The sequence below is a fragment of the Amphiprion ocellaris genome, chromosome 14 (genome assembly GCF_022539595.1).
Source record: "Amphiprion ocellaris isolate individual 3 ecotype Okinawa chromosome 14, ASM2253959v1, whole genome shotgun sequence".
NCBI classification, from domain to species: Eukaryota; Metazoa; Chordata; class Actinopteri; family Pomacentridae; genus Amphiprion; species Amphiprion ocellaris.
The window spans coordinates 581,449-603,214 of record NC_072779.1 but is presented as its reverse complement, the minus strand read 5'-3'; the positions used below and the strand labels follow the sequence as shown (position 1 = coordinate 603,214).

Genomic DNA, 21,766 nt, shown 5'->3' with positions numbered 1-21,766 from the left:
GCAATAAATTGGGCACAGAAGCTGAAAAATAACTTATAATTGCCCTCAAACTGTATAAAGTGCACCCTTAACCTAGAAAGTCCTAAAGTGAATCGAGCCGTTTGGAACAAATGACCTGACGAGGTGCTGATGTGCTCGAGGTCGAGTCCAGAAGCCGAACAAAGGAGCAGATAAAAGCTCGTTTCAATGCTGTTATTCTGCAGCCCCGTCAACACACACATCCCTCTGCTAATAACCTGCTGATGTGTTTTCATACACAAACCTGCAGGCTTGTTGCTCAATGGACACTTCAGGCTGGGAGGTGTCTGTGTTCTGCATGAATGAGTCTATTTATTTACGAGTGAACAATAATACGTCTGTACACTGGAAAAAATGCTCTCTCAAAACAAGAAAAAAAACTTATTTCAAGGAACTTTTACTTTGAAAAAAGTGAAAAAATCTGCCAATTGAACAAGTGAAAAATGTCTTGGTAAGATTTCTTGAAATAAGATAAGATATTTAGAATACTGAGATCTTAAAATTAGCTGGAAAACTTATTTTAAGCTCTATTTTACCAGGATTGTCAAGCTTAGGTGCTTTAAAATAAGCCAGACATGCTAAAAAAAAAAAAATAGCAGTTTTTCCACTCAAAAATAGATTTTTGCTTTCATGTAACCTCCTAATGTGAGATGTATTAACCCTCCTGTTGTCTTCATTTACAGGCACCAAAAAATATTGTTTCCTTGTCTGAAAAAAATCCAAAAATTCAGCAAAAAAAAATTCCCCAAATTTCTGAAAATTTGCAAAACCTTCAGGAAGAAAATTCCAATAATTCCTTAAAAGTTTCCCATAAAAGTTTTATTTTTAAAAAATCCCCCAAATTTGGCAAGAAAATTCTTGTAAATATTTTCAAAAAATGAGTAAAAATCTTCCAAAAAAATACTAAAAATATCTAAAGTGATTCCATATATATCAGTAAAACTTCTAATGTTTTCTTTAAGAACATTCACAAAAATTCGCTGGATTTTGGTTGATTTTTATGTGAAAGTTTTTAAGAAACTTTTGTTTCCACCAAAAAAATGTTCAAAGATTTCCCAAAGATGTTGGAAATGTGGACATCAGAAGTTTCATCATGAAAATATATTTTTCCCCACATTTTCAAACTTTAAAACTAGTCAATTTGACCTGCAGGACGACACGAGGGTTAAATCTATTTAGAGTTTTCTTATAAAATTCAACTCAAAACAAGATAATTTCCAGATTATTTGACTTAACAAGATATTTAAGATGCATTGTCTTAAAACAAGTCCCTCCATCTGCTGAAATGTCTCTTGTTCAGTGAATTTATCTTAAATCAAGTGGGATGAGACATTTTGAGTAAAAAGTAAGACAAATAGACTTGGTAGGATTTAGAGTTTTTGCAGTGTATGTTGTCATATTTTACTTTTCGGTGCAGTTAATGACTGTCTTTATTTATAATAAACAAGCTTGTTTCTTATATTTCATAGTGTTTGACCTGGTTTTACACCAGAGAGCCGGTACATGAGCCGTAAACCTGTTTGCATTTTGCAAAGCGAATGTGTCTCAGTGAGTTTCGGCGTTAGTGCTCTGCAGGAGAAGGATTCACGTCTGTCGTAGCTGAACTCTCACCACCTCGCCATCGGTGCAATCTGAGCAGCCGATGAAATGGAAGTCTTGGGTATTTACAGCGGAAACAAGGAAACAAAAACAGCTCCTCTGTTTCCTGCCCACTGAAGGCTCCTGTTTGCCTTTCAGGACGGAACACAACCGGGTTCTGTGGTTCTGGGCATCTTTGGTCGTGTCCCTGCTGCTGATGATGATGAGTTTTGCTATCAGGCTCTGCTTCTTTACTCACTTTAGCCTCTTTTCTGGTTCACATGTGCAAAAAACAGAGAGAAAGACTGGAGCTCTCATTGTATCGCAAATGAACTTTAAACTTTTGTGTTATGCAGGATCTTAATGATTTAATCCTGTATCAATAAAAATAGATGAACCAATAAAGCAGCAGACGGAGGATATGAATGTCAGTACCTGGTTGCTCCACCAGGTGGAGATTCTTACTGTTTAACCCTCGTGTCGTCCTGCAGGTCAAATTGACCCATTTTAAAGTTTGAAAATGTGCACTGTGAAAACTTCCACATTTTCAACATTTTTGGGAAATTTTTGAACATTTTTTTGGTGCAAAAAAAGAAAAGGCCAAAAAAATGTTTCTTTAAGAACATTCACAAAAAAAAATTCAACCAAAATCCAGGAAAATTCGCTGGATTTTGTTTGATTTTTTTTCTATATTACCTTAAAGAAAACAGAAGTTTTACTGATATATATGGAATCACTTTAGATATTTTAAAGATTTTTTGAAAGATTTATATTCATTTTTTTTAAAGATATTTACAAATTTTATTTTTAAAATTTTTAAAACAATTTTATTTCTTGCCAAATTTGGGGATTTAAAAATAAATAAATAAATAAATAAATAAATACAACTTTTAAGGGAAACTTTTAAGGATTTATTGGAATTTTCTTCCTGAAGATTTTGCAAATTTTTACAAATTTGGGGAATTTTTTTGCAGAATTTTGGGATTTTTTTCAGACAACGGAACAATATTTTCAGTGCCTGTAAATGAGGACAACAGGAGGGTTAATACTTAAGCATTGTGGACTTTTAGCTAGCAAGGGGCACCATGACAGAGACTTCTGTGGCTGTTAATGGTTTCCGTCCATAAATCCCATATTTAACTACCAAAGTTTACCAGGACATAGCTCCTGTAGCTGCATGGCTAATCTAAATGTTACTTATCAGTAGTTAAAAATGGTTTAAGAAACAAATGTAATATCCATGATACTTTATTCTTTTTGGTAATTAATCAACCGTTATACTGGTAAAAGAAAATTGTTCTAATTTGCATCTCTATTTGAATGTGTCTGCATGCTGTTTGAAGGGAAACTGAGTCATGAGCTAGCCTGGCTTAGCTCATGAAAATCTGTGATCATTTAGCAGCCACAGGAGAGAAATGCACGGCAAAATGTGTCCAAGCACCGACAGCACAACAGAAATACACACAATTTACATTGTGAGTGTTAGTAGATCACACACCAGAGAGAAGCACATCCTTCAAACTCATAAATCATTTAAAATGAGTCTGTCCAATGCGAGTACCTCCTCTTTCTCCTGTTTCACCTGAAAAATGAAAACCTGAGCCTTCAGAAAAACTTTTCAATCCCATAAACTTCAGCACACAACTCAAACAAACTCTTTTTCTACACGAGTTCTGTATAACTTGGTATAACTTTCATACATTAAACAAGAGACACGGCGATGTCAGAGCGAACTAGAACGTCTCTGGATCACTCTATGTGCTAAATGAGGAGAATATCGTTAGACAAAGACAGAGTGGGTTAATAATTGGAGAACATGTACAACAGTTCTGCTATGAATCCTTCTGCCTGATGATAACGGTCTCTTATCAGCTGTGTTCGGGTTTATGGGATGGAGTGGGAGTTTCCACACATCCGGCCAAGTTGACGTCCATCCTTAAAGAACCTTTGTAAACTTTAGCCCCAGGTACGACACAGAGCTCACGCTTTACATTACTGCTAGACAATTTACAATGCTCTTTATAGATTTGTAATCCCTCGTTGACGTTGTTAGCGGAAGTTTCCGTTCCGTCAGTCAGTTCCAAACATACTAATAGTGGGTTACTGAGACAGGAATGCTAATGCTGACGGAGCCACGCTATCGTTGGATTCAGCTGATATGATTTTCAAAAGCCTTTGTCACCACATTTAATCACCTAATTGATCTCTTTTTAGCCAAACACTGTCTTTACGGGCATAATAACCCCAAAGAACCTTTTGTTCTCAGACATGTTAACCCTTGTGTCGTCCTGCGGGTCAAAATTAATCCATTTTAAAGTTTGAAAATGTGGGAGGAAAAAAATATAGATTTTCACAGTGAAACTTCTGATGTCGACATTTTCGGGAAATCTTTGAACATTCTTTGGTGGAAATAAAGAAATGTTAAAAATGTTTCCTAAGAACATTCACATAAAAATCTACCAAAATCCAGAGAATTTCGCTGGATTTTGGTTAATTTTTATGTGAATGTTCTTAAAGAAAATATTAGAAGTTTTACTGATATATATGGAATCACTTTGGATATTTTTAGGATTTTTTTGAAGATTCCATCCATCCATCCATTATCTATACACCACTTAATCCTCACTAGGGTCATGGGGGGGCTGGAGTCTATCCCAGCTGACTCAGGTGAAGGCAGGGGACACCCTAGACAGGTCACCAGTCTGTCACAGGGCTACATACAGAGACAAACAATCACTCTCACATTCACACCTACGGGCAATTTAGAATGATCAATTAACCTCAGCATATTTTTGGACTGTGGGAGGAAGCCGGAGTACCCGGAGAAAACCCACGCATGCACAGGGAGAACATGCAAACTCCATGCAGAAAGATCCTGGGAAAGCCGGGACGCGAACCAGGGATCTTCTAGCTGCAAGGCGACAGTGCTAACCACTACACCACTGTGCAGCCCTTTTGGAAGCTTTTTACTCATTTTTTCAAAATATTTACAAGAATTTTCTTGCCAAATTTGGGGGATTTAAAAAAAAAAAAAAAAACTTTTAAGAGAAACTTTTAAGGAATTATTGGAATTTTCTTCCTGAAGGTTTTGCAAATTTTCAGAAATTTGGAGAAATTTTTTGCTGAATTTTTTAATGTTTTTCAGACAAGGAAACAATATTTTTTAGTGCCTGTAAATAAACACAACAGGAGGGTTAACTAAAATCATTGCTATTCATCTCACAGTAACTTGTTGAACCACATCTACAGCCTCTCAGACAGAAAACTAAAAATGATCAGAGCAGCCGTTTGACCCCCGACTCCAAAAGCCTCCCAGCTAAAAGTCCTCATCAGACCCCCTTCTCCTGCTAATTGCAAAACAAACGGCTGCTTCTGCACACCGGTTTTCTTTTATGGCTTCAGGAATGCAGAGAAACGGCAGCGGCGTTTTTATGGAGTTCCTTTGGAACTCCATAAAAAGAGAAAAAACAGAAGTGTGTCGAAGGCCCAGTCTGCAGGCTGTGAATCATGACGGGTCATCAGAGCAAAAGCAAAACCTCTGAGACCACGGAGACGTTTAATGGCCGCAGATGAACAAGGAGATAGAGAAGCTTGTTTTGGCTTCACAGGACAGTAAAGATGAGATTTAACCAGACAAAATCCACTTTAGCTTTTCTGGGGAAGGATTTTATTCTTCATTTCATCCTGCTGGTCAAAATTGATCTGGTTTAAAGTTTGAAAATGTGGAAAAAATAAATATTTTCACAGTGAAACTTCTGATGTCCACATTTTCAACACCTTTGGAAATCTTTGAACATTTTTGGGTGGAAAAAAAGAAATGTTAAAAATGTTTCTTACGAACATTCACAAAAAAATGTAATGTCCACGTTTTTTTCTGAACGTTCTTAAAGAAAATATCATAAATCCCATATTTAACTACCAAAGTTTACCAGGACACAGCTCCTGTAGCTGCATGGCTAATCTAAATGTTACTTATCAGTAGTTAAAAATGGTTTAAGAAACAAACGTAATGTCCATGATACTTTATTCTTTAATTAGTTTTACTGATATATATGGAATCACTTTAGATATTTTTAGGATTTTTTGGAAGATTTTTACTCATTTTTTTAAAAATACAGGAATTTTCTTGCCAAATTTGGGGGATTTTTTTAAAAATAAAACTTTTAAGGGAAACTTTTAAGGAATTATTGTAATTTTCTTCCTGAAGGTTTTGCAAATTTCCAGAAATTTGGGGAATTTTTTTGCTGAATTTTTGTATTTTTTCAGACAAGGAAACAATATTTTTTGGTGCCTGTAAATGAGGACAACAGGAGGGTTAAACAGTTTACTTATAAAATTAAATTCAAGTTCACCTTTTCTCTGCATGAGGAGAACATTCAATTTCACCCAAGTTATCGTGACAGAAAGAGAAGAATCTTGATAAATGATAATATATGTATAAAATAAACATGCAAGGTAAACACTTGCACATTATAAATGTCATTTTACAAACTAGAGAACATTTTAATTGAAGATATTGAGCTTTTCTATATGCAAAATATGTGCAACCTGACTTCTGTTGCTAATAAAAAGGCTGCAAATGCTGCATGTGTGTGTGTAAGATGTGGTGTTTAAATGTTTTAGATGTGCACACAGTGTAGTAGAGTATATAAAAGTGAGTGCACCCCTATGCAACATCACCTAAACGCCAAATGATTCTACATTTACCACTGAATTGCATGACATGTTGAACATCCAACAGTAGGAACTCAATGCAAAAAAAGTCAGTAACGAGCTTTAAATCTTTTAGTTCTTCAGTACTTCATATGTCCACCTTTAACTCTGGTGATAGACTCACTCCTCTTTAGCATGGAAGACAGCAGAGTTTACTAATTTATGGAGAAATGTTGCTTTTTTTCAGCTGCTCTTTGCTGGAGGGGTTGTGTTGCTCTGATCTTTCTCTTGAAAATACCCCAAAGACGTTCTGTTGAATTCAAGTCATGCAGTATACTTAGCCAGGTCCCAGTTTTTACTGTTTTCTTCTTTAGAAATTGTCTTTGATTTGAGAAAATTGATCATTAGGATGCCAGATATTCCTCTTTTGCCAAGTTTCTACAGACTGGGTCTCATCTGGTCAACCAGTATTTTTAATATATCCACAGACATTAATGGCACATTTATAGAGATCATCTCTCAACACCTCTTTCACTAATGCAAGCCCATACTATCACACTCTCATCTCTGTGCTTCACTGGCAGGACTGTGCATCCACTGTGGTAGTCCTGGTCAGGTTCACATCTAACATGCTGGATCTAATTTATCATCCGACCACAGAAAGTTCTCCCAGCATTCATCAGGCTACTCTACCTGATTCCTACTGTGATTTATTCTATCTCCTGATCAGTGCCACTGTGATTTATTCTACCTCCTGATTAGTGCTATGATGACTTATTCTATACCTCCTGATTAGGGCTGCATTTTGTTTGGTCACTGATCTTCCTGCATCCTTTTGCAGGATGATCACAACTGACTTTTTTTAAAAGCCTCTGGCAACATGTGAACCAAAAGGTCCAAAACTGAGAAGGTCCTGGTGTGTACAGTTCATTTTATAACCACATAATCAGGCAAAGTGGAAATCATGAGTACTGAATTTTGTTGAATTGACCACAGACTTTGTAGTTTGTGTGTCACTGATGACAGGAATATTTGCTTTGGTTCTTTCTAATTTAATGTCTCTATAGTCTTTCTAAAGTGTTTGTTTTTGTGAGGAAATTTTTGACTTGTAAACTTAGAAATGCTGCAGATATTGAGAGGTGATAACACTGAGACAACAAAGCAGATGGTGTACTCATGTTGTTCATAAATGGTATATGACATTCTAACCAATTGTAAGGCATCTCCATATATCCATTAAAATAAAAGTCACTTCTTAAAGTGATTTAAGTTTCCGAAATATAATAACTGGTTGATTGTTCATTGTTCTTTGTATTGATTACTATATTTGTGCTACTTCATTTCAGCTCCTCTCCTTCCAATGAACTGTAGCACAAAAACTGACACTTTATATTATAGTTTGTTCTTAATCACTGTGTAAACACCGGGTGGAACTTCTATTCTTCTATTCCCGTTAACACTTGTACCAAATAATAACCACGTCTGCGTATTTCCGTCTCTTGTTTCAAATCCGTCTTTGTTCTGTATAAAACAGAATCAGTCCTACTACACTTTTAGAGATGAAGAGGGTTTTTTTGCTTCACCACAGAATAATTTCACCCTTTGTTTTTCTTCACAACAGCAGTTTTCGCCTGTTTTCCCAGACGAGTGAGGGGTAAACGGTGGCAGTCATTAAGGAGATTTGGCTGCAGACCTCAGCTATTAGGAAACGGTACAATATGACTGTCTGCGGTCGGCATGTGTTGTCTGGTAGAGAGACAAAGCCGGGCATGATGGGTACAGATGATCAGCAGACCAAACAATCCAAACAGCATGAGTCACATGATGAATCGCTGCTGGGTCTTCCTTCACCGCAGGAGGATCAGACTGATTCACGGCTTCGAATACGTTCAGAGTCGGCAAAAATAAATGCCAGTTTTTCAAAATATGATGCACCTTCATGACATTTGCTTTAAAATGTGAGTTATCCAACCTGTTAGATGGTTGGGTTCATTTCTGTGAGGAAGAACAGTGGTGAAAATACAAAACTATGAAGAACAGCAGTGAGACTTGAGATAAAAAAAACTATACCACCATGTGCGCAAAACAACAACACTGAAATAGATAAATTCAGGATACTTTATCATATCAGCAGGCAAAAGAGACCAAAAAGTCCAAAATGCAGGAATTCTGACATTTAGCTTCCGCAGTCAGTTTCAAACTTTCCTTGATCTAAAGAGGAAAAAAACTATCCCTAGATATCCGATGAAACAAATGAATAATGCTTCCTGACACAACTCTTCCCTTTTCAAATCCCTGCAGGGACTCAGGTGAGCCGGGACTCGTAGTCATCGGACTCTTGGCGAGATGCAAATCAGCTGCATGTGTTGTCCTGGAAGTCAAATCATTAGTCAAAGCAACGAGCATCTCAAGCTTCAGCTGCATGAAAAGCGTCTGTTGCAGGAGAGAGGAGGGTTGAACAACAATAAACTCACAGAGGACTAAAGAAAGAGGGTCAATCTGGTGGAAACCATAGCAGCAGAGTCTCAGGATGTAGAAAACCACGTCTGAGCTATATCTGAATATTGATCTCCAGGAATCATTAGGCGTGACCGGCGACAGCGTCTTGATCTGAAAGGCATGAAGTTACTCTGTAACTGCCCCCGCCGTCCCACCGGTGAGACAACGGCAAAAGAATCTGGAAATAGGTTTCATATTAGTTACTTATTCTGCCATTAATTTTCAATTCAATTCAATTTTATTTATATAGCGCCAATTACAGTCAAATTGTCTCGAGACGCTTTACAGAACCCATATGCCTGACCCCCAGAGCAAGCCAAAAGGCGACAGTGGCAAGGAAAACACCCTTTTAACAGGGAAAAAAACCTCGAGCAGAACCCGGCTCTAATGTGGGGGGACCCATCTGCCTGCTGGCCGGGCGGGTTGAGAGGGACAGAAGAGGTAGAAAGGTAGAGATAGAGGGATAGAAGTAGAGGGGTATAGGTAGAGAGGTAGAGATAGAGGGATACAGATAGAGGGGTAGAGATAGAGAGGTGGGGGGGTGGGACACAAGGACCATAAAACACAGCCACACATCTGAAGCATCCAGCATCCAGCTCTGGGACCAGGGACACTCGGAGAAAGGACACAGAAAGAAACAGAGTGAATGTAATGCAATAATGGTATATATAGTAAATACATAGGTAGTTAGAGAAGGGCTCAGTGCATCAAGAGAGGTTCCCCAGCAGCCTAGGCCTATAGCAGCATAACTAGGGGCAAACTAAAGGGACGTCAAGAGGGGAAGTCAGTTGTGCAAATGAAAACACCAGCATACCCCGTCAGGGTCCCCCAGTCAGCCCTAACTATAAGCTTTGTCGAAAAGGAAGGTTTTAAGCCTGGTCTTAAAAATAGAGAGGGTGTCCGCCTCCCGAACCCAAACTGGGAGCTGGTTCCACAGGAGAGGTGCCTGATAACTGAAGGCTCTGCCTCCCATTCTACTTTTAGAGATTCTAGGAACAACAAGTAAGCCTGCAGTTTGAGAGCGAAGAGTTCTGCTAGGATAATATGGTACTATCAGGTCTTTAAGATATGATGGAGATTGGTTGTTAAGAGCTTTATATGTCAGAAGAAGGATTTTGAATTCTATTCTAGATTTAACAGGAAGCCAATGAAGAGAATCCAATATAGGAGAAATATGATCTCTCTTGCTAACTCCCGTCAGTACTCTGGCTGCAGCGTTTTGGATCAGCTGTAGATATTTCAGAGAGCTATTGGGACAACGTGATAATAAGGAATTACAGTAGTCAAGCCTAGAAGTAACAAATGCATGGACTAGTTTTTCTGCATCACTCTGAGACAGGATGTTCCTGATTTTCACAATATTTCTCAGGTGGAAAAAGGAAGTCCTACAGATTTGTTTTATGTGCGAGTTAAAGGACATGTCCTGGTCAAAGATAACGCCGAGGTTCCTCACAGTAGTACTGGAGGCCAATGTAATGTCATCCAGAGTAACTATATGCTTTGAAAGCAATTCTCTAAGATGTTTGGGGCCAAATACAATGACTTCAGTCTTGTCTGAATTTAGTAGTAAGAAATTATAGGTCATCCAGGTCTTTATGTCCTTAAGACAATCTTGCAGTCTAGCTAGCTGATTAGTTTCATTTGGCTTCATAGATAAATACAATTGAGTGTCGTCAGCATAACAATGGAAATTAATACAGTGCTTCCTAATAATGTTGCCTAAGGGAAGCATGTATAGTGTGAACAGTATTGGTCCTAAGACAGAACCCTGAGGAACTCCATGATTAACCCTAGTATGCTCAGAAGAGTCATTGTTGACATGCACAAACTGGAACCTGTCTGATAAGTAGGATTTAAACCAGTCCAGTGCTGTCCCTTTAATGCCAATAGAATGTTCTAGTCGCTGTAATAAAAGTTTGTGGTCGATTGTATCGAATGCTGCACTAAGGTCCAATAAAATAAGTATAGAGACCAGTCCATTATCTGACGCTATGAGAAGGTCATTAGTAACTTTCACCAGAGCTGTTTCTGTGCTATGATGCACTCTGAAGCCTGACTGAAACTCTTCAAACAAGCTATTCCTTTGTAAATGTTCACATAATTGATTTGCAACTGTTCTTTCCAGAATTTTGGAGAGAAATGGGAGGTTGGAAATTGGTCTATAGTTGGCTAAAACATCTGGATCTAGAGTGGGCTTTTTAAGTAAAGGTTTGATTACAGCAACCTTAAAAGCCTGTGGTACATAACCTGTTACTAGAGAGAGATTAATCAGATCTAACATTGAGGAATTAATTAAAGGTAAAGCCTCCTTGAACAGTCTAGTTGGGATAGGATCTAAAAGACATGTTGATGGTTTGGATGTAGAAACTATTGAAATGAGTTCAGAGAGATGTATGGGGGTGAAAAATTCTAAATATCCATCTGGTCTTACAGCCAATTCTAAAGTATCTGTACTCGATGATACATCTGTGACATTTGCAGGAAGGGCCAGATTAATTTTTTCTCTAATCGTAATAATTTTATTTGTAAAGAAGCTCATGAAGTTGTTACTGCTCAAAGCTAAAGGAATACAAGGTTCAACAGAGCTCTGACTCTTTGTCAGCCTGGCTACAGTGCTGAAAAGAAACCTGGGGTTGTTCTTGTTTTCCTCTATTAAAGATGAATAATATGTTGTCCTGGCATTACGAAGAGCTTTTTTATAAATTACTAGACTATTTTTCCAAGCTACATAAACTTCCTCTAAATTAGTGGAATACCACTTCCTTTCCAGCTTTCGGGAGGCCTGCTTTAAAGTCCGCAGCTGGGAATTATACCAAGGAGCAGGTCCTCTCTGAGATAGAACTTTCTTTTTTACAGGTGCAACACTATCAAGTGTTGTACGCAGTGAGGCTGCAGCATTATTAACAATATAATCCACTTCTGTGGGGGTAAAATTATAATATTTCCCTTCCATTATATCAGTAAGTGGTGCTGGACTAAATAGAGAGGGTATTATTTCCTTAAATTTAGTCACCGAATTGTGAGACAGACATCTACTGTAATGATATTTATTCTTAACTCCTATACAATCTATTGTTGTAAATTGAAATGTTATCATAAAATGGTCAGAAAGAAGAGGGTTCCGGGGAAATACTGTTAACTGTTTGATTTCTATGCCATAAGTCAGAACGAGGTCAAGGGTATGATTAAAACTATGAGTTGGTTTATTTACATGTTGAGAAAACCCAATTGAGTCTAATATTGAATTAAAAGCAGTCGTAAGGCTGTCACTGTCCACGTCAACATGAATGTTGAAGTCACCCACAATAATGACTTTATCTGAGCTGAGCACTAAATCAGATAAAAAGTCTGAGAATTGAGATAAAAACTCAGAGTAAGGAGCAGGAGGACGATATACAACAACAAATAAAACTGGTTTCTGAGCTTTTAAATCTGGATGAGAGAGACTGAGAGTAAGATTTTCAAATGAACTGTAACTAGGTTTAGGTCTCTGGTTCATTTTTAAGCTAGAGAGGTAAATTGCTGCCACTCCTCCTCCTCTGCCTGTGATTCGAGGAACATGACAGTTAGTATGACTAGTAGGAGTTGATTCATTTAGACTAACATATTCTTCCTGCTGCAACCAGGTTTCAGTCAAACAGAACAAATCAATCTGGTTATCAGTTATCAAATCATTTACTAACAGAGATTTAGACGAGAGAGATCTAATATTTAACAGACCACATTTAATTGTCCTGTTTCTTCGCTCAGTTGAAATAGTGGTATTAATTTTAATTAGATTTTTATGGTTACTATGTCTTTTGTTTATTTTTGATTTGCTTAATTTATTGAATTTTGGTGGTCGGGGGACAGACACAGTCTCAATAAAGCTAACTGAATTACTGGAGGGTGACAGCTGAGAGGAAACTGCAGAGAGGTGTGGAAGACTACAACTCTGCATCCTGGTCTGAACTCTGGGTTGTCATGCTTTAGGAGTTCTAATAAAATCAGCCATATTTCTAGAAATGAGAGCTGCACCAGCCAAAGTGGGATGGATGCCGTCTCTCCTAATCAGACCAGGTTTTCCCCAGAAAGAGCTCCAATTGTCTATAAAGCCAACGTCGTTTGCAGTACACCACGTAGACGACCAGCGGCGAAACGATGCCATACGGCTAAACATGTCATCGCTTGTCAGATCAGGCAGGGGTCCAGAGAAAACTACGGAGTCCGACATGGTTTTGGCAAAGTTACACACCGATGCCACACTAACTTTGGTGACCTCCGATTGGCGTAACCGGGTGTCATTACCGCCGACATGAATAACAATCTTACTGTATTTACGATTATCTTTAGCCAGCAGTTTCAAATTTGCTTCTATGTCGCCCGCTCTGGCTCCTGGGAGGCATTTTACTACGGTCGCTGGTGTCGCTAGCTTCACGTTTCTGACTACGGAGCTGCCAATGATCAGAGTTGGTTTCTCAGCGGGTGTGTCATTGAGTGGGGAAAAACGATTAGAAACGTGAAGCGGTTTGTGGTGTGCCGGGACAGCGGGCTTGAACTTAGGACTACGTTTCCTACGAACTGTCACCCAGCTACCCTGACTTCCCGGCTGCTCGGGAGCTGCTAGGGGACGGCTAGCAGAAGCTACACTAGCAGCTATGCTATTGCGGTCCGCACCGGCTAAGGGAGCCTGGCTAACAGCTAGCGGGGTGTTTTCCATGGTGCGGAGCCGCGCTTCCAATTCAGAGAGCCTCGCCTCCAAAGCTACAAACAGACTGCATTTATTACAGGTATCGTTATCACTAAAGGAGGCAGAGGAGTAACTAAACATGTGACACACTGAGCAGGAAAGAGAAGGAGAGGAAGAGGGAGAAGCCATGCTAACTGCTAAGTGCTAGGCTAGCGGACAGAGATAACAGATTAACTTAGAATTAAGTACTGAGAGGGTGCGTGAAGAAAACGAGTGTATGTTACGATTCAAATATTACCGCTACACACAGATTTAATGAATATCAAATTAGATGGAGTGGATAAGCTACAACAGTCACAGAACACAACACAGCGCTACAACAGGAAGTGACGCAATACGCTCACCGTAACGTCAGACGTCAGCAGAGTATATCTGCAAAGGAACACAAGCAGATTGATTCCAGATTTTAAAAATGCAAAATGACCTGACTCAACACTGAAACAAACAAGGCTCCACTTTAACGAGGAGTCAGGATTCTGCCTTCACAACGAAATGCTGCAGCTTGGAAAAGGCTGGTTCTGTGTAAAGTAATGACACGTAATTTAGTCAAAGACAAACGTGCAGCTTCTCTCTGTTCCAGCACATCAGATATGTGGCTTCGCTACCTGCTACTGTTTTTTATTATTGTAAATTGGACATTTTTTGGAGATGGGGTGATATTTTAACCTCTGGTTGGACAAAACTAACTTAAAACTGGGTTCTTGGCATTTTTCACAGTTTCATCCTTGCACAAAATATGGTTCAACTTTGAGCATGTCTCTCCATTAAATGGAGACTACAGAAGCATCCTGTCATTCAGTCCAGTCCAGTTTAGCCATTTAATGTCTGTTCAGAGCAAAAATATCCCAAACAAAACCTCAAAGTTGATTTCTTTAAATGACAACTGCAGCTTTATATTTTCAAAAAGCCAATTTATTTGCCATTTACGTAAATGCCGCTGCTACTCCTCTACACAGTCATAGGATCAACCACAGATCAAGTAGTTTTCTACACTTACAGTCTGCACTCAGGAACTTTCTACTATAGAATCATTTAAACACCTCAAGTAAAGACGTTACAAAAGAAGTTATGCAAGAGACTAAACAGCTCAGCTCTCAGCCCTTCAGAGCTGCTAAATTCCTCCAATGACTCACAAGTTGTGAAAGAAAAACGTCACCTGCTGCCATAAAACTGCACTAATCGGTAATTAAATGTACCAAATGACAAGTTCTGTCACACAGTTCAGAGCATTTTGTTGTCTTTCAACTTTGTTTTCGTGCTACATACACCACCGAAAATCAGTTTTTTTCCAATGAAGACAGCATGAACTGAATGATAAATCCAGTGTAGACATTGTTAATGTGGTAAATGACTATTGTAGCTGGAAACAGCTGATTTTTAATGGAATATCTCCATAGGGGTACAGAGGAACATTTCCAGCAACCATCACTCCTGTGTTCTAATGCTACATTGTGTTAGCTAATGGTGTTGAAAGGCTCATTGATGATTAGAAAACCCTTGTGCAGTTATGTTAGCACATGGAGAAAATGGTAGTGTAACTTTCAACAGCTCACTTTTTGGCAGCAGCAGGATGCGGTTGCAGCAAGAAATGAAATGCAGTTCACACCAAATAGCATCTGGATACACAACTCAGCAACTAGCCGGTGAACATAGAAGAATATTTAAAAGCTAAAGAGCAAAATATTTGCTTCTGGAGATGGTGAAGACCAAAACAGAACAACAAGAGAGTCTATGTCTGGCTTACATTCATTAGCGGGACACAAACCGGGCTCAGGAATGTAAGAAAAAAAGTCAACATTTAGCTGAATATGTGAAGCTTTAAAGACTTTATTTTAATGGAAAAGCTTCACATTACAAGTTTGCTAAGACTTTTAAAGGGTGGATTTAACCCCTATTTAAAAACAATTGCAGGTAAATTTTGCTTCAACAACTTTAGCCAGGGGCTGCACAGTGATGTAGTGGTTAGCACTTTCACCTTGCAGCAAGAAGGTCCCTGGTTCACGTCCCGGCTTTCCCAGGATCTTTCTGCATGGAGTTTGCATGTTCTCCCTGTGCATGCGTGGGTTTTCTCCGGGTACTCCGGCTTCCTCCCACAGTCCAAAAATATGCTGAGGTTAATTGATCATTCTAAATTGCCCGTAGGTGTGAATGTGAGAGTGATTGTTTGTCTCTGTATGTAGCCCTGTGACAGACTGGTGACCTGTCTAGGGTGTCCCCTGCCTTCACCTGAGTCAGCTGGGATAGACTCCAGCCCCAACCATGACCCTAGTGAGGATTAAGTGGTGTATAGATAATGGATGGATGGATGGATGGAACTTTAGCCAGAAGATCGGTTGAGCTTATTCACTGTAGTTTTGGACAGATTACTCAGCAGCAAACAGAAATGCTGCGGTTTCCATGAAGACACGTGACTGACGGCTCTGGTGAGGCTTTCTGTCGTTGCTGCCGTGACTTTCTCATGAGGTCGGCCTTTGTCATCCTGATTCTGGCCTCAGGCGGCTCATGGAGATGCGGGCGCTGCTCAGACAGGTCGGACAACATGCGACTGTCACGACACCGCCGACTTAAGCGCTCTTTAAAAGACCAACACAATGACACAAAAGCCCCTCTCAGGAGGAAAAAAAACAACAGAAAGTGGAAAAAGACAAGAGGCTGGCTTTTATTTATACCCCCAACTCTCTGTTATGCTTTAGTTTAGACAGAAACTCTGTTTTGGCAGAAAATTATGGATTAAAAAAGAGTAAAAGATACAAGAGAAGTGGTTTCTTTGAGTGCTTTTTTTTTGGTAAACCTGGCTGCGTGATCTTTCATGCTGAATAAAGAGCAAATAAGGTAAACCTGTTCAAGCCGCAGCTGCTTTCATCTGCCTGAGGGGAAACTTTCTCATTTAATCTGACCTTTTGTACTTGAGAACATCACATTTAGCAGAAAAGCAATCATTGCATGTTGCATCAATGAGCAAAAAGCAGCCAAACTTCAAAACAAGCAGCAGAGTAACACATGGGTGCAGCTAAACCGTGTGCTGGTGGTGATTTAAAGATATTGACTCCTTCTGGAACCGTAAAAACAAGTCAACGCTTTGTCTTTTTGTCTTCTGATGCTGAAGTCAGTGTCAAACTGTTCTGCCTTTCAGGTTGCTGAATCCCACAAGCACAGAAAACCAGTTTAGGTAATAAAATACTTGTGTTTATGACAACTGTGTCCTATATGTATCTGCAGAAAGACAGGAAGAGACTGTTCTATTTATCGTATGGAAAATATGAAGACATAAAGTGTAAGAAAGCTTCTGGAAAATAACTCAAAGCTTTGTTGTGTTGAAAGAAGATAATAAGCTCCTATTTTTGCACCTGTTTTCACTTCATGATGTAATATTTGAACACATGGGTGCATTTTTGTTGAACTGGAAGCTGAAAGAAGATTGTTTTTATAGAGATGATTTGAAATGAAAGTTGATGCAATCAGGAGAAAAACTACAGACGTCCAAACTTATAAATCTGAATAAATCTACTATGAAACGGCAGGATAATAACATAACCAAACATGCAGAGACCTGAACATGTTTGACAGCAGCTGAGAGCCGCTTCCAGTCCACGGAGTCGGTTGAAAATAGCTCGAGCATGTGACTCCTTTCACTCCATGTTTGCATAAAAATCCACAGCGACTCCATTAAAGCTGCTCTGTGTTGAATGTGATGCATGCAGGTACGACAAAGAGTTCATCAGATCTACATGAATCAACACTAACAGAGGGAAAAACCTCCAAAAAACACCAAAAACAAAACCTCTAGAAGCTACAGACCCAGCGTGGGTTCTAGCTGGTTGTAGCCTCAGGAATCTGGATCTGCTGCCTGTAAACACCTGGCAGGAAACCAAGCTCCGGTTTCTGTTCAATTCGTTTAACTTTTAATGCACCTGTCGCATCTGTGCTGCGATCAACAAAGAGTCCGGTGAGGAAGTCTGAATGTGGGATTATTTGTACGTTTTGAGTTCACTTCCTGAAACGTGTGCCTGTGTTTCCAGCATTATGGCACCAAATGTCCACCGACCAAAGAAACGTTCTGCAGAATGGTCTAAATCATGTGATGGAACCTCATGACTGCACAGATTCTGCAAGTATAGATGATCAGAGCTTGAGGAAACAGGCAGCATGTGAACTCACGAACTGAGCTCAGCGTAGGTGGAGTTGTAAAGAAATAAAAACGGTAGACCTCTTTTGAACAAACATCCAAATATGATAAGTTCATCATTTCTTCCCCATAAACATGTTGCTGCAGCGACGTACAGATCAGCCTGCATCCATTCAATCACCAACCAAAGCAAAGAACACCTTGAAAACATCCAAAAACCAACCAAACTGTACTAAACTCCACCTTTCTGATATGACAGGATGATAAATTCACTGAGATCTGAACCATTTATGTCCCCAGCAGCCACTAGGAGCCTCAAACTGAACTTGCAAATGAACTTTACCTGTCAGGTGTCTGTAGGACTTTAACCTGTACAGGTGAGCTGCAGTCTGATAAACCAGAAACAATGTGCAGCTCAGGTGGTTTTTACAGCTTTCTGGATCCTAAACTGTGTGTACAAACACTGTCTGTGAAGATGGGGGGGAAATAAATGCAGTAATGTTAGAAACACCCGGACAGGCCGGAGCTCCGGTTCCCCTCAGCGGGTCGTCGGAGGTTCTTACCGCGGGTTTGACGTCCTCAAACACGGACGCGTCCTCGGCTCCGTCCGCCCCCGACATCCTCACCGGCTTGAGCTGAGTGAAAACCGCCCTTTCTTCTGTGGTATGCGGCGGGTTCATAGCCAATCCTACACTCGCTGCCATTCAAATAATAATCTGCTTCAAGAGGTTGATCTTCTAATCAAAGTTTGGTTTGAAGGTTCATACAGAGGTGTGGACGTGGAGCTGGAAGCTTCGGTGTAAATCCACGGACCTTCCTTTTCTTCTGCCTCTCAGGTAGCTTTTACCTGAGCTCAAGTACGAACCTGCTACCTGGAGGCGCAGCCAATCAGAGCGCAGGACGGGGCTGGCGGTCCAATCAGGTGCAAGGAGGGAGGCGGGACTCACCTGAGAGACCCCATTGAATAAACATCAGGTAAAGAACTGCCCCCTCAACCACACAAACAAGAATTATTAGATTTCCATGTTAGTTCTATAGTAAATAGCTGCTAAATGAAGGCTTTTAGTTTCTGACTAAAGATTTTTTGCAACAATGTGTCTCCCCATCACTCAGATGCAATAAATGAGTCATTTTGAAGATAATCTGTAATTAGAAACACAATTAAAACGTACTGTTTTCTACAATAAGCTGGTGAAAAGTGGAATTAGATGAAAGCTGAGATGCTGCAGTGGAGAAACTTACACAGTTATACATCCTGCAAGAGTATTTGACTTCCATTTTATTGATTGTTCTTTTTTTTTATTACTTAAAGGAGTCACACAGGAGCTGATTTTAAAGACAGTGATGGAATTATGAATGGTGCACATGAAAACACAAGATTCCACATTTCATGACAAAGTCTGGGTCATACAAGTAACAACAGCAGCAAATATGAATTATGAATTCATCTGAATCACAGATTAAGATCATGCATGACGAGGAAATCAAGCTTTTCTGGAGTCACCATTAAGATACTAGATGGGATTCATTGCTTTTTGAAGTTTAACCACGTGAGTATTCTGGGTTCCTGTGCAGTGGAGTGTTTTTTTTTTATATAATATTTAATAATATACATGATATTTTTTATGATATTAAAAGCAAAATATTTTGCTGTCACATTTTTGACTGTAGTTTCTAGAACCATGTGCTGTCATTTTACATATTGTCTCCGTTTTGATAAATTGAAGATGATGTTAATTTAAATCACAGAAAAAAAGCATTCATCTATTTCAGGGGTGTCCAACATGAGGCCAGTGGGCCAAAGGCGGCCCTCCAGAGGGTCCAATCCGGTCCTCAAAGTGTAAAAATTCCAGAGAAGACATTAACTGCAGATTGTAAACTAGTAAAACTATAAATTTAAAATCATTTCTAGACGATGACAAGTTGTTTGGATCATAAAGTAAAATACTAGATTGATCATTGTTCTTTTGTCGTGTCTCCTTGTCTCATTTTTGTAATATTTTGTCTTTTTTGTCTTTTTTGTCTTTCAGCTCACGTTTTTGTCGTTTTGTGTTTCTTTTTTGTCTCGCTTGTGTTTTTTTGTCTTATTTTTGTCTTTTTGTGTTTTTTTGTGCTTTATTCATTGTTTAGTGTGTCGTTTTGGGTTTTCTTGTCTCGTTTTTGTCGATTGTCCATTGTTCTGTTGCTTTGTAACTTTTTCTCTCTTTTTTGTTTTATTTCGTGTCGTTTGTCTCGTTTTTGATGTTTTGTGTCGCAGTGTTTTGTCTTGTTTTTGCTGTTTTTTCGTCTTTTTTATCTGACTTTTTGTCGTTTTGATCATACAGTAAAACTGGTCCGGTCCACTGGAGATCAAACTGGGCTGAATGTGGAACCTGAACTAAAATGAGTCTGATGATCCTGATCTATGTGTTATATTTGACCACAACACTGGACTTTTCTCAGCAAGTTTTAGGCTGACAGGATGCTGATGAAGCTCTTCTACTGCTCCTTTATCCAGTCAGTTATCTCGTTTTCCATCACATGCTGGTATGGTAACCATGGCAACAAGGACAAGAACTCCCTCAGGAGGACAGTAAAAGTAGCTTCTAGTTGGGTGTGTTTTAACATCTTGAAGACGTTTTTAATACAGAAGTTATAAGAAAAGCAGAGTTTTTTCTTATGGATGCTCCTTATCCTCTGGCCTTCGTCTGGCAGGAACCCAGGACACAAAAAACAGGTCCCAGTTCTCCTTAGTGCCTCCATCCGAGCTCTAAATGCTGAGAAGAGGAGGTAATAAACTGTTTTTCCTTTCTTCTGTCCTGCTGCTGCTGCTGCTGACTGAACGACTGAACTCCACCTGACTAAAGGAATGATTGCTGCTAATGTCCGTCTACCTAATGATTCATGCGATATTTTATTGTTTTTATTCTGTTTTTACAGTTTTGTTTTTTTAATTTGAAAACATTTTTTCTATTTAGTTGTTTATTGTTTTTATTGTTTGTTTGTTGTGAACACTCGTGGAAGCTGCTGCAGAACAAATCACCCTTCAAGGGACAAATAATAAAGGTGAAGGTTGTTTTTCTTAGAATTTGACGAGTCGTTTTACAGATTTTCCTCAGTTTTCTAAATGACAGATAATGTCCAGCAAAACACAGAAGAAAAGGATAAATTTACTTCCTAACTGTAAAAAACATCCATTATCCATCCATTATCTATACACCACTTAATCCTCACTAGGGTCATGGGGGGGGCTGGAGCCTATCCCAGCTGACTCAGGTGAAGGCAGGGGACACCCTAGACAGGTCACCAGTCTGTCACAGGGCTACATACAGAGACAAACAATCACTCTCACATTCACACCTACGGGCAATTTAGAATGATCAATTAACCTCAGCATGTTTTTGGACTGTGGGAGGAAGCCGGAGTACCCGGAGAAAACCCACGCATGCACAGGGAGAACATGCAAACTCCATGCAGAAAGATCCTGGGAAAGCCGGGACGTGAACCAGGGATCTTCTAGCTGCAAGGCGAAAGTGCTAACCACTACACCACTGTGCAGCCCCCTGTAAAAAACAAACAAACAAAAACCAAACAGACTGTCAATAACATCCAAATCAAGAATCTGTTCAAAAAATTTAATCATGCTGTTTTGCTGTATTCAAATGTAAATATTATTTTACAAATTTTGTCATTTTTGTGAGAAAATGTATGAAAATTAAGGATTGAGATTTGGTTCATATTTTTTTTTTCATTTATGAATTTTTTTTACAGAGTTTCTCCATTTATTTAAATTACAGATAATATCTGTGAATTTACATGTTAACTTTAAAACATTAATAAAAACATTAGGTGCCGTTGTTTCGCTGTATCCAGATCTTAGACTCTATCTGCCATTATTTCAAAGAAAATGAATGTGTTTTGAGGATTTCAGATGGTAAATCTTTTTTTGGAGATTTTTTCCATTTTGTTAATTTACAGATGATATTTACAAATGTAAAAAAAAAAAAAAATTGTAATTTACATGTTAACTGTAAAAAAGAAAAAGAAAGAAAAGAAAAATAGATAAAAACTGTCAATGATGTTTGCATCAAAATGCTGGAATTATGTAATTATTTTACAGATATTTGTTCTTTCTTTCTTTCTTTAACTCTACAGTATTCGAGTGTTTTCAACATGTTTTTTTC

The 21,766-nt window shown here is 38.9% G+C and overlaps 1 protein-coding gene and 1 long non-coding RNA gene across 3 annotated transcripts in view; one reads left to right on the top strand and one right to left on the bottom strand.

Moving 5' to 3' along the window:
* The window catches only part of klf5l (Kruppel-like factor 5 like), a 41,073-nt gene extending 22,636 nt beyond the window's left edge, over window positions 1–18,437 (bottom strand). The window contains exon 1 of one of the 2 annotated variants that reach the window (XM_055017202.1): window positions 18,167–18,437. In XM_055017202.1, coding sequence (XP_054873177.1) covers window positions 18,167–18,307 — 141 coding nt within the window. In that variant the 5' untranslated portion in view covers window positions 18,308–18,437. The remainder of the gene's footprint in view (window positions 1–18,166) is intronic. The other variant, XM_023294728.3, reaches the window with a different exon arrangement.
* LOC118469207 (uncharacterized) overlaps window positions 1–21,737 on the top strand; it is a 34,128-nt gene extending 12,391 nt beyond the window's left edge. The window contains exons 2-3 of the long non-coding RNA XR_004846042.2: window positions 18,440–18,578; window positions 18,916–21,737. This is a non-coding gene — a long non-coding RNA (uncharacterized LOC118469207). The remainder of the gene's footprint in view (window positions 1–18,439; window positions 18,579–18,915) is intronic.
* The last annotated feature ends 29 nt before the right edge of the window (window positions 21,738–21,766 follow it).